We start from the raw sequence: 13,770 nt of genomic DNA, 5'->3' as shown, positions 1-13,770 counted from the left end.
CTGTGTTAATGAACACAACTAATAAGTTAAGGAAACTTCAAAGCATTTTTGGTGGAATAACCTGGTACCTGGTTTAGAAGATCAAACACGGAACTTAACAAAGCATATAAAAAACCTGATGTCATTAAATTTATCAAAATTCAACGGATTCAAATTTCAAATTGGCAGGCCACATTATAAGAATGGATGATAGCAGGACAACCAAAAAAGTTTTCAGTGGCAGACCAACAGGTACAAGAAAAAGAGGACGACAAACCTAAGATTTTTAGACTGCCTTGAAAAGGACCTACATGTTTTAAAAATAATAAACTGTAGAATCTTGGCATAGGCTTGTTGAGAAGGCCAAGGTCCACCCTAGGCTGTCGTGCCAATGAGAAGAAGACGAAGTTAATGAAACATTAGTTGTCTTTATGAAATCTGAATGTTCATTTGGAATGTATTTAGATATTACACAATGTTTTCTAATATCCCTGTCATATTTTCAGAATTTAATTTTAAAAGTAACTCAGCTCTAGATATTTTTTCCTCTTCTTTTTTACAACTCTGTAATCTATTTTAAAAAATATCTGACGTTGATTCAAGTGATATTTATAGAGTAAAGTTCAGTTTTCTTTAGTAGGTACTTTATTTTTATTGAACTAAATAAGAGCAGTGATCCCGCAAAATGTTACTAAGTATGATGCTCGATATTAAAAAGAAATTGTTAAGACCCGCTGCCGTCGCCTCTGTTTTTTCAACTCTATGTTACATTTTATTTTGCTGTGTGTAGAGAATTGTACAGGGAGTAAAAATGAAATAAAATTAACTGTTATGGAGAATTATCAAAATATGTGAGTTGCTCTGTAGTTCACATAAATGCAACTAAGGGATTGAAAACAGACTCGCTGTAAGAGTTATTTTTATTTGAGAATGTAAGGTGCGAAAATCTTTAAAAATATATTTAATTTCTGATTTTTTTTCACAGTTCACTTTCTTACTCAACAATAAGAGAAGACAAGACCATAACGGTATATCAAGAAATAGTAAGTTGAAATTCATTGCCTAGATAAACATAATTTATAGCTCCAAATGGAATAAAACAAACTCAAAATCGGCAGATGATTCCTTTGAAATACAGATATACGATAGAAATTACGAATACAAACAAATACCAAAATTTGAACTCAATATAACTCTTTGGCAAATCATACTTCTGTCTTTAATAAAAGACAAACCCTACAAACAAATAATTGTGCTAATTCAGCGTTATTACGAAATGGAACATATTAATTGCGTATTTTGAAGTTTAGAATTTTTTTTTTCATTTTCGAAATTATCTTACTATTATTAATCTGTATTATTAATCTGCCCACCGTCAAAAACCATACACATAGGAACATATTATTCAAACGTAGTTTGAATAATTATATCGGAGAATTTTTCATGATAATCAAACTCTTGAAAATCAGATTCATTTAATAAAAATATGGGACTTAAAAACAGTATTAAAACATATTTTTGTATTAAAAGAACATTTCATCTAGTATTTTCTTCATAAAAACATAAATTAGTTAAACAGTAACTTTACCAGGTTTACTCAGTGTTTCTTATTATTATTATTGTATTAAATAACCTAAGTGATGTATGATTTAAAGGGGTAACTATGTGCACTGATATCATTTTAAATGCCTTTTTTTTTAGAACACTGTTTTTCTTCGTAGAAAAGAAGTGAGTATGCTAACAACTTTATTCGTTTCTAATTCGTTTTCATTGTTTAAAAATCTTAAATGTATACATAAATTTTGTAGTAAGTAAATTTAGATGTTTAAGCATTGAATTTTATAATTAGAAAATTTTGATGTTTTTACAGTGCTGGAAAAAAAGTATAAAGCCGAGAAAAAATTCGCCAAATATGAAGCATTACTGCTTTGGCTGAATATGTAGGGGAGAGTGGGGTCAATTGTAACAGTTTTTACTTAACTATTTTTAACTAACAAAAAATACAATATATTATTAGTATTAATTGACAGACGAGTAAAGTAGACTATCCTCTACTGAAAAAAAAAACCTTATTTTAAATGTTATTATATTAGTTATTAAGAATTTTTGACAGTCGTGCACTTGTTACAATTGTCCCCACTTACGGGGTCAATTGTAACAGTTCATAAATTCAACTAAAACATAGTTAATTATACATATTATCATAGTTGTGATATATTTTTTTATTGATCAAAATAGTAGTGATATTTTAGGAGTAAAAATAATAATGAGCAGAGACCTAAAGGGTTAAACTTTTAACTTTAAGGGGTTAAAAATTTTAATTTATGCTGTGAAAGGTGACAAATAAAATAATGCACATGCAACATAATATAAATGATATAGGAAACTATTGGTGGTTCTTAAAGAGTTAAGTAATGGTTTGTAAACATAAGATTATTTATTTTCAGCTGTTACAATCGTCCCTTTACTTATTGTTACAATCGTCCCCAAGACGCCATTTCAGCTTCATTTGTTAAAAACAATGCTAGTTAATTAACAAAACTAATTTTTTTTTTGAAATATTAATTAAGGTGTCCACTTACATATTCGGTTAATAATTTTTATTTGTTTAAGCAAAATTACTTTGTTTCAATATAATATTCTAATACCAAAAAAAGTATTTACGTAGCGTGAAAATATCTTTTGTGATGTAACTCTTTCAAAAGTACATAAAAATGGTTGCCAGCAGCGGTGTACATGTAGATTTATTAAATACACCTTGTGGGTCACCTAGGAACCAAATCTAGAACCCGACACTCGAAATTTTTGCTCTGTTACAATCGTATCCTGTTACAATTGACCCCACTCTCCCCTACCTTTATTTTCTACTTGTAAATGTGAAGCCTAATTGCTTTGTATAGCAATTAAATTTTTAATTTTTTAAATTTTTTTTAAACTACAGAAAAATTTACATAATTATTGAAAAACAACTTGGAGAAAAAGAATAAAGTCGATACTAACTACGTCATTGTCAGGCATAAGACATATACGAGAAAGTGGTTTGCTCCAGTAAAAGAAGCAAATCCGAATTGTATAAAAGCAGATTTTGTTAATTTGCACTCGCAGTACATAAATATTATTATAGCCCAGATAACTTTATGCAAATGATTTATTTTAATTCTACAAAAAAAGTGGGAGTTTCTTATGAGGAACCACTCTTAAAATTAACAATAAGGTGTATTATTTCAATACGAACTACTCAAAGGGAGAAAAATAAAATAATAATTCAATAAAAATCAATTTCATTCATTCTCTTTGGTGAATGAAAAAACCTTCCCCAGACCTTGCTCTCAATGCCATTGAATAAAGTGGATAGATATTAGCCTCTTAATAATTTATGCAATTGATAATTCTTACAATTAAATCAAATCCAGATATAAATGAAAATAATTTTCCATTTTTGCAAAGAAAAAAATACATTTCAAGTTTAAATAAAATTGATCACATACAAACTCGTTCAAAGCTAAAAATATCAAGTATAATTTAGAAAAAAATGTACCAAAATAGCACCAGTAGCATTTAATCATAACGAAAATATCTCTCCTAACTTTGAATAGGTGCATAGATTGTTTTTATGCTTCCTGACTACGACTTTGCAATAATTTTAAGCATTTATTAAAATTACTGTAGAAAAATACTTTATTTTAAAAAATAAACAATGTGCTGTTCTTTTCATACTGTATTATCTGTGAGTCTCCTTTCTCACTGCTTGAGTTTTGATCGAATATGCAAATGTAAATTTTGGTAAACCGCACTATTTCACAAAATTTATTCTAAAATTGCAGCATTTTGATGTATAAAAAATTTCCATAACCTTTTTTACTCCAATTAAAAAAGAAATTGTATGAAAAATAATTTTTTCTTTAATTTTCTCCTTAGGGAACACGAATCAGACTAAAAGAAGTAAGTACTTATATTTATATTATAAAATTCCATTAGTTACATTAAGAAAAATTATTAGAATTAAAACAAACTAAATTATAACATTCTGAAAAGGCCTTCAAGAGAGTTATCTATATTATTAAAAAGAAGAATTTTTACGCTCCTCGTATAGCTCCTGAACTGTTTTTGCAAGCGTCCTGAAATTTGAACAACAGGAATTTCAACCTGATCAAAATTTCAATTACATCCTATCCTTTTTAATTAATCTATAGATGATTTTATATTTTCTTTCTCTTTTCAAATGTATTTTTCAGATAATATCATGCATACTGGCCTATGTACGTATATTAACATTTAACTCCTTCCTTCTCGCTCCCGTGAAAATGACGGGGTGAGGTTTCGCCCTCTATTTCTCGCTCCCGTGATATTGACGAACTGGAGTGTTCAGTAGTAACGTGCCAATAAGAATAAAACTAATTCATTTCTTTCGTCCGGAAAACATTTTATTTCTCATTTTACACGCCAGATGGCAGTACCAGGATATTTCCAAGTTAATTGTAGATAGTTAGTTTATTTTGAACCAGATGCCAGCACTAATCAAATGCGTAATACAAATACAAAAGCCAAAGAAATAGGCACTTTTATGACCGTTTTCTTGAAAATTAACCGATCGTTAAGGGGTTAATTATTTTTTATTTGTTTTGTCAGGTAAATGTAATAATCAACGTGGATAGCATATAAGGACTACGCCATTGAATTTGCAATTCTAATACTATCTGAAAGCCAGTTTTTTGTGTATTTATTATTGTTCGTTTGTTTATTTATTATTAAAATGAAAGACGATTTTTTTGTAGTAAAAAATTTTTTTATTGAATTTTATCCTACCCCTTCTGGTTCAATACATTTTGCCATCTTTCTGGCAGTGGCATGATTCCTAACTTCTTTTTGTGGTATTCTGTTCTGTGACATTTCGGAAATCGTATTCAACTTGTTTATTTATAAAATAAACTGATTGAATCGAACTGCGTCGACGCCTCTTTATGGATATCAATATAACATATCTTCTCTGACAAATAGACGTTCAAGTATTATACAGTATTACAAACGCATTGGTGAAAAGCTATTTTCATATGGCAGCAACATTATCTCAAATGTGTTGTTGTTACTTATGTCACTTACCAATACCGGCAAGGTTTCTTGGGAAATCAGGCGAAGTTTTAAGGCAGATAGTGCGTTTCTTGTTTATATGGCCAAGAATACGAATTCAGTCACTCTTTACGAATTCGGTCACACATGCGTCACAGCCCGATTTAATAGGGGATTCAATCATACTCCATCCATTCATCCACAAATCGCAATTTTGACCTGATTCAGGAAACGATAAATCTCCAATTCAGTACCCCCAGAGGTATTAATTTGTTATGGGAACTTAAAGGTCTTTGTAACCCCAAGAGATTTACCGCGCAACAATCACCATTTAATACACGAGAATTCATGATCATTTAATGCACGAGCCCATATTTACTTGGAGTTAACAGCAACCGAGCATGATCCCAATAATTTAGATGATTATACGATCGTGTCAATAACTTCAGCTTTACAAACCAAGTTTAAGAAAAGAGCTTCAAATTATCATAATCGTAATAACTTCATACAGTTAAATTATTTTTAAACTAAATCTCGAGGAAATTATCTATGATCAAGAAAATAATAATTATAATTAGTTCTTATTTCAGGCTGTTTTTCATAGGCTCTGTGGTCGCATGAAATGATGCTTTTTTTACCAATAATATGCTATTTTCATAACTGATAGGAGTTTGCAATAGTTACTCATGATCGTTAGGTCAAGTTTAGACGATCTTTAGCCAACGCCATCATGTTTGGTTTGGAAATGATGCAAAACTTCAGTATAAAGAAGAGCCGCAATTTTGAGTAAATAAAAAGCGTATGTGGGCTCATTTTTTAATATTTGGAAACTTACTCAAATGCTGCATTATCTGGCATTGTTTTTGACAATTTTTATCTACGTGGAAAAAATATCGCCAAATTGGCGATTTTTAAGAAAGTTTAACTACTTTTAAAATATTTATTTATTTGACCGTTCTAAGGCTCAGATATTTATTTACAGCAAGATACAGTTTAAATTTGATGCTTTTCTTCAAGTGCAAGGCACTTCAACTGTTTTTACTTTCCTTGGAGGATGAGCTTAGAAAAACCTTATTAATAAAAAAAATTAACACAAGGAACTTTATTTAAAACTAGTCTAGAATTCTAACTTATTCATGTCGTTGTTTTTTTCAGTATGATTGTGCTGAGAACAGAGTTTGGAGACCAGAGTAAGTATCAATGCATTGTTTTTATGCATAATGTTTTGTTAAAAAGAGTAAATAGAGAAACTTTTAATCAAACAATGAAAGAAGAAATTTTGCAGAAACAATGAGCTTTTACTCTAAAATGTATCGTCGAATGTAGATCATGTTGTTGTTGCTTACGTCACTTGCCAATGCCAGCAAGCATGCTTAAAATCAAGCGAATTTTTAAGGCAGAGGGCACGTTTCTCTTTTTTTCAGTGACTCCATCGATGGCCAAGAATACTACTTCAGCCGCACACACGTCACAGCCCGTTTTAAAGGGGGGGGGCACCCAATCATCCTCCATTCATTCATCTACTGATCGAAATTTTGACCTGAACCAGAGAACGATCAATCTCCAATTCAGCACAGCCAGGTGTATTGATTTGTTATGGAAACTTGGAGGGCTTTGTGACCCCGACAGATTTAAGGTGTACCAGTCAACATTTAATACACGGGGATTCTTCAGTTGGAGGGATTCGAACTCACGTTCCCCCAGACGCGATCTCAATGTCCTACTAACCAGGCTATCCCGCCCATTTAGATCATAAAGATAGAATGTTCACTACCAAGGGTCATTATTCCGTGGTAATGCTCAGCATACTTTATATTCATTAAAATGGTTTTAGTTGTGTTTTATGCAATCAATCTATTTTTATGGGTACTAATAAGACAATATTGTAATTTTTTTTTTTTTTAAATTTAGGAGGGTGATCTTATTCAAGGAGGGTGATCTTATTTAATTCGGTGAGCTTATTAAAAAAATAACACTGTTTTCAGACCCCTGTTTTCAGACGCTCCCTAACCCCCCAAGATTGTTATGCAATATTTCGAGGCATACATCGTAAGCTATGCATATTCAGCTCGCAATAAGCTGAACACATTTGAAATGTGTTCTAGCGTAATTTTTTTTTATAACCGCCGTTGATCAGACGACCCAATTTCGGGTTTATGACTACCAAAATTCGACTCCGTAGCCTTGCAATTTCCTTTGATTTGAATAAAGGCTTTCAGAGACAAAAGGTGAATTTTGCCAAAATTAAAAATAGCATTAATACGTTGAGCATCACGTTAATCAGCGGGGACTGGCACAAAACTTTCGGCTTTGGGAAGCGTCAATCATTGGTGATGGACACTGAACTTAACCTTTCGGACGCGTCAGTCATTGGTGAATGAACTATACTTTTTGTTGAAACAGCGTCTGCCATGGGTGACAGACAGTGTAAAATATGATATAAAACTGAAAAATTTACATTGTTTTTAAGTAAATACAGAAAATTAATTTAAAACTTACTTAATTTTTGTTTTTTTACAAATAAAACTTAGATTTATTTCAAACTGTTGCTTTACATTGTTAAGTCCTGATGCGAATGCTTTAAAGCAGCTTGCAGACCGCATGGCGCTAAACGTGTTAGAGGGTTTAACCTTTTACTCGTCCTTCAGGCAGAACTATTGGAAGCAAATTGTTCAGATTGTCGCTTTTTATTCCATACTTTCAGTGTCGATCATATAAATCCATTAAAAACGATTGCATATTTATTCAAATAAAATAAACTTTTCCAAGAAGTGCGCACTATTAATGCTTAAAAATTAATAACACAGTTGACAGGCATGCGCACTTTCAAAATTTACAAACAGAAGGGTCAGGGATTTTGTCAAAAATAGTGATTTAGTCTACTCAGATGTACAAAAATATTCGCTAAAAATATTATTTGATTTGATAACAATAAAGCAGTTTATTAAAAATTTGAAACTAATAGTTTCTTTGTTTTTTAACAGGTGTGGATCGATAGATATAGACGTACTGTTTGACCGGTTCGAAATTTCGAACTTGACATACAAACCTAAATTTGAGGTATATTCTTTCAATTATTTGTACACACACATTAAGCTTGATTATACTAAAACAAGATATCCTCTAACTTATGGTAAACGTGCATTCTTAAACTCAAGAAAAGCAAAATTAACTGTCACCACCGGCCACAAGGCAACTAAAAACATGTCGACCAGTCGCAATTTATTGCCACTTTTTGCGACGAAACTGCACTGCATATATATTTTATTGCATTTTTCAAATTAATTTTAAAATATTAATAATATTTCACAATCTTCTGGAAACTAAGCTACTTCATGCAAGATTCTTAAGGTTTTTCTTCATTTTAAAAATGATCCCTGCACTGTTTTCCATATATTTAGAAATGCATTTCACTATCAATGCCAACAATTTTTGTTTTAATTGTTTAAAATTGCAGCTGGTAAATGGCGCTTCGCAATATTTTCGAATTTTGCCCTAACATCCAAGTTTATGAAATGAAATAAAGATTTATTTACACGCTAAGAACAATTGAAATGTTATCACATAACCTTACAGAAAACTCGTTAGTAAACTTTACATATATTAAAGTATTTTTCAGTTAATTTGAGTTTGAAGAGCTGTTCGATCGTTTTCCAGTCACTTTAATGCAAATCAACCTAACTCAAACCTCAAACATCTCACATCTCTGCATCAATTAATTTCAATTTTTTTTCTTTCTCTAAGAAGTTTTCTGGAGGTTTTTCGGGGAAAGATTCGATTTTTCTAATGCATCATTCTTACAAAGATTATTATATGTATTTAAACATTTAAACACGTACATATTTCCGTAGCTATTCGCAGATGGAAAAAAAATTTATATTTTATATATTTATCTTAATTAAAAATCGCTGATGTTTCTAGTTTGGTCATATCCTTTTAAAAAGAATATGTTTTATTTCAGGAATGCTGCGCAACCGTTATTTTGTTTTATTTCTCCATAGAAAAGTTCGGAATTTTGATTTTTTTTTTCTTTCAGTTCAGTAACAATAGTTCAAAAATCGTAAAAACCCAGAAAAAAGAGGCAAATTATTAAACATAGTTGGTGATAAAAAGTCATACGACCTCACGCTTCAGCTGACGGAAGGGGGAAAGGGATTCAGTGAGCAGTAAAAGATGCTGTTGTTGTTGTCCATTTACGTCGCACTAGAGCTGCACAATGGGCTATTGGCGATGGTCTGGGAAACATCCCTGAAGATGATCCGAAGACATGCCATCACAATTTTGATCCTCTGCAGAGGGGATGGCCCCCCGCTTCGGTAGCTCGACGACCTGCACGTGAAGTCGAGCACTTCACGGTAGAACAGTTTAACGAGGACCTCGGCCCCTACGCAGACTAATCCAAGTGGCCACCCACCCGCACACTGACCGCAGCCAGTGATGCTTGACTTCGGTGATCTGCTGGGACAGTAAAAGGTGCATAAAAAGCAATATTTTATTTATCTATATTGCGAAGTCATATGCGTATATAGGTACCAGCACAAAATAGTACTTCTTAAACAGTAAGCATAAAATTTGTATAAATTTTAACACATTATTATTATCAGGGAATTTGTCTAACTCTATTTTATGTATATAATTTCCATGTATACAACAACAATTGAAATAATACCTCAAGTGGGAAGTCTTGAAACATTTTAACATGAGGAACAGTTTGTAGATGTATAGAGATTTTTCGTTCTGTGTGTCAGTTTTTTAAAAAAAATTATCGTTGCAATAAAAATCACACAATACGTTTTTTTAAATTAAAAAATAAGGTTGGATAGATCACAATTGATGCCGATGGTAATCATTATGTTGTAAACATATCATTTTTTTTTCAGTCATTGGAAATATTCAGTGTGATTGGAGGATACATGGGAATGTGGCTGGGCATATCTTTGGTGACAATTTATGATCTGATCGGAACTATTTTCAAGGCGGCCAGGACCCAAATAATCCTCAGGAACCGCAAAAGAGTGAAACCAAATAAAAATTCTTTTCAATTCTACAATAACGAAGTCAAGCTGATATCTAAATCTAAGAAACCTATATACTGGTGATACTCACCCTTGTGTTTACTTTGATATAGTAATTTAAGAGGGAAAAAAATCACAAGCCATCATTTCAACACTATATGTTTACGATTCTTATAACACTGAGTTATATTAAGGAAATGTTTGTATTGCTGATGTAATCCTCCGTTATATTGCCTTATTTTTACCATTAACTGTTCTATTTTAAGTATCTAATAAAAAGTAATTCTCAGATAGCAGACAGACGTTGTATTTTCATCTTCATTTGGTTGTCTTAGGAAGGTAAACTAATTAATCCATTTTATTTTCAACTTAGTGGAAATAATAGTATATCAAGTTTGTTTCCTTAAAGCAGTGTTTCCCAAACTTATGACTTCTAAATTTCTCGTAACGCTGTGTACCAGTAATAAAAAATGAACTTATTTTTTACCATAAAAAAATTACGCAAAAGTTAAAAATCACAACTGGCTGTTGACACCAGTAATTATTAACTGTTAACTCTGCAAAAAATAGCCAATAGAAAAGTACGTAATCGGAAATTTTCATGACTAGCTTTGTTTTTTAAATGTTTTTTTTTTGAAATTTTCGTTTGTTGCAAGATAATTCGCATAAGAACGAGTACCCCTTTTAAACTGTTCCCGTACCCCTGGGGGTACGCGTACCACACTTTGGGAAACACTGCCTTAAAGATTGTATAAACGCGTGCAAAACAAAACTTCACAACAAAATCTCATTCTTCAGCTTTTACTGTATACCTTGTTTTTGCTTTTCTTTCCCTTTTAGGTTTGCTCTCAAATGCAACATTTTTTCAAGTGGAAAACTAATGATCAGACTTACCTTCACTTTTAAAGCGTTAAATAAAGTATGTACGAGCCTGAACAAGTAAACCTTGTTTCAGTGATTTTCATAAAATCAAAAAAAAAGGGAAATTTATTCTCGATTTGAAAATCCTTTCTACTCTTGATTTGCGAATGATAATTCATTCTTGATTTCAGAAGGTTTATATAGTTTTGTAAAGGCCGACTAAATTTCTATGTGAAAGGTTTGTTTACTCAAGCTTAATACAAACTTCATATAAACTAGTATAGTTAAATTTAACGTTGTTTAAAACTTGCATGGTTTGTTTGCTAATCATACATGAACCTTTTTGTGCTTTGTAATAAATGTCGTACCCGTTATTAAAAGCAACCTTACACTGCTATCTGATGTTGTCTCTCCTCTATTTGTAAGAGCCAGGAAAATATTTTCCAATTTCGAGTAGAGCTATACGCATATATAATGTAAAAATATATTTATTTTGTGAGATAATTACATTCAAAAAATTATCATAACTCTACTAGTCTCTTTTATCAAGTTATTTATGATATCATATGCCGAATAAATGATTAATTTTTGATTAAAAAAAGTTAGTTTTCTTGCTAAAAAATTATTTTCAGTATAAAGAATTTGCAAACAAAAAAAATAATAAAGTTTTAATTTTTTATTTAAAAAGCTTAATCTGCACATCAAACAATTTGCTGTATGGTTTTGTGTCTCTTGGCTGAAAAAAGAAAAAAGAAACGTACGCATGCAATAAAGAATTCGTTGTATTTCAGCCTATCGAACTTCGAAAACACCGTTTATTCTCACATTTTAATTAATAATGCTTCATCGTTCTAATTATATGCATTGTATTTATTATTGTTTTCGTCTTTATTTTCCTTTGAATAGTTTCAGAACTTAAATATGCTTTCGGTGTCCCTGTGCGATCTCTATTTATAATCATAAAAATCTGACAATAGAATTACGAACACAGATACAGCAAAGAAAACTTGATACAAATGGAACGATTAAGTAGCAATTTCACAAAACAGCACATCGATCATTGAAAATTTTATCCGGGTCATATTAAGCAAATGGATAACATTCGACATGTAACGCACCGATTTGCTATCGGAAAAAAAAAAGAATGTAATGAACGACCTTCAACATATTAAAACCTAATCCATCAGCATAGTTATTTCTTTATTTTTAGTTTCCTTCTTTTTTTTAAAGTTACATTTACTGAAATCATTGAATTGATTGAAAATTACAATAAAAGATATCATTTAAACGTCTCGGATAACGAGAAAATATCCTTAAAAAACTAAACAAATAATTACCTTTTATATTTTTTAAGGAAGCTGAGGAGAAAAAATAAAAGTAGTCGACCCTGAACTTGGCGTTCCACTGAAATCTTTTCCGTAACTTCATGATAGAGGTTTCTTTTTCCTTGAAGTAAATTTTAAAATGAAATTTTTAAAATGAAATTAAGTATGATTTACCAGTGGATAGAATGTATTCGTAAAACATGGTTCTAGTGTAGGTGTTTTTAATTATCGACTATGTCAAGCTACATCTATCAAAAGGTACCTCCAGTTAGAATCAAGTTAACATGTCTTACATATACTAGTGATTTTTTGGTTTATAATATTTGTATTTGTAGTGGTAGTTACGCCACATTAGTAACACAGTTAGGGGGGAGAGGCAAAAGGGGACATAAATCCCTAGCGCAGCTTCGGAAGGGCACTAAACAGAAGTAAAATAATTATAAATGAATTTCGAAGTAAAATAGTTTCATAAATGTTGCTTGTTTCATTAGCCAATTGCGGGCTAAGAAAGTTTTCTAATTTTTTATCCAATTCACTTCAATATGAATAAGTAACATAAAAAAATTTAATTAAATTCCTATTTAGATCAGAAAATAAAATTTTTATTTTAGTTACGTTTTATTGAATAATTAAAATTTCTTCTCTAAATTTCATTCTAAATCTAATCTAAAGTTAATTAATTAAATTTAATGTATGAATTAATATTTAAAAAAAACTGTATTAACATCAAGTGCCATTCACTACAAGTTTAAAAAAATTTAATTGAACTTAAGTGGATGAATAAAAAGTATTTTATTTCACGATTGAAAATTCGAACAAGATATAGGGTGAACTATAAGTAGGAATTGAAAAAGGATGTCTATTATACAACTCCAATTCAAAATATTAGAATAACCAAAAAAGGCATTGTATTACCTTATAAAATGCGTGATATCTTTAAAAATAAACAACGGTGGCGAACGGAAAAATTATTAACCGTCCACAATTAGTTGACGTATGATATTATTGTTCACACGCGCCTAAAGAAGTATTAGAGATTTTATAAAAAAATATTGAAATTTTTCAAAATATTAAAATATTTCCAGAGGCGATTCAAAATATTAGAATATCTGTAAAATTGTGTGATTGGTCAACGTTAATCATAAAATTTGCATAAGTTGCGCCACTGTAGAGCTAGTACGCGTATAAAGGCTCGTTTGAAAATCAGATTTAGTTAGTTGGGAGTTAAAATGGGTCGAACGAAAGACATACCGGACACTACCAAGACAGCGATTGTGACTCTACGCAATGAGGGAATTAGTCAACAAATGATTGCCAAAAAAGTGAATTGCTCTCAAGGAACTGTAAGTAAAATTTTAAAAGATTATTCTACAAATCAAAGTTTTAAAAATAATCGCTCAAATAGTGGTCGTAAACGAATAACCACACTGAGACAAGACAGAATGCTGAAACGTGTCGTCACTAAAAATCGCTTCAAGAGCTTGAGATTCATAAGTAGAAAGTGGAGAGAACAAGGAGTGGAT

At 31.0% G+C, this 13,770-nt stretch overlaps 1 protein-coding gene across 1 annotated transcript in view; it reads left to right on the top strand.

The window, feature by feature from the left end:
* LOC107445370 (acid-sensing ion channel 1A-like) overlaps nucleotides 1-10,354 on the top strand; it is a 32,762-nt gene extending 22,408 nt beyond the window's left edge. Inside the window, exons 9-14 of the mRNA XM_043039903.2 lie at nucleotides 965-1,022; nucleotides 1,681-1,707; nucleotides 3,898-3,921; nucleotides 6,202-6,236; nucleotides 8,031-8,106; nucleotides 9,927-10,354. Coding sequence (XP_042895837.2) covers nucleotides 965-1,022; nucleotides 1,681-1,707; nucleotides 3,898-3,921; nucleotides 6,202-6,236; nucleotides 8,031-8,106; nucleotides 9,927-10,145 — 439 coding nt within the window. The 3' untranslated portion in view covers nucleotides 10,146-10,354. The remainder of the gene's footprint in view (nucleotides 1-964; nucleotides 1,023-1,680; nucleotides 1,708-3,897; nucleotides 3,922-6,201; nucleotides 6,237-8,030; nucleotides 8,107-9,926) is intronic.
* The last annotated feature ends 3,416 nt before the right edge of the window (nucleotides 10,355-13,770 follow it).

This window comes from Parasteatoda tepidariorum, chromosome 4 (assembly GCF_043381705.1).
Source record: "Parasteatoda tepidariorum isolate YZ-2023 chromosome 4, CAS_Ptep_4.0, whole genome shotgun sequence".
In the NCBI taxonomy this organism is placed as follows: Eukaryota; Metazoa; Arthropoda; class Arachnida; order Araneae; family Theridiidae; genus Parasteatoda; species Parasteatoda tepidariorum.
The sequence above is the reverse complement of the archived record's forward strand: the minus strand, read 5'-3'. Positions and strand labels throughout refer to the sequence as shown.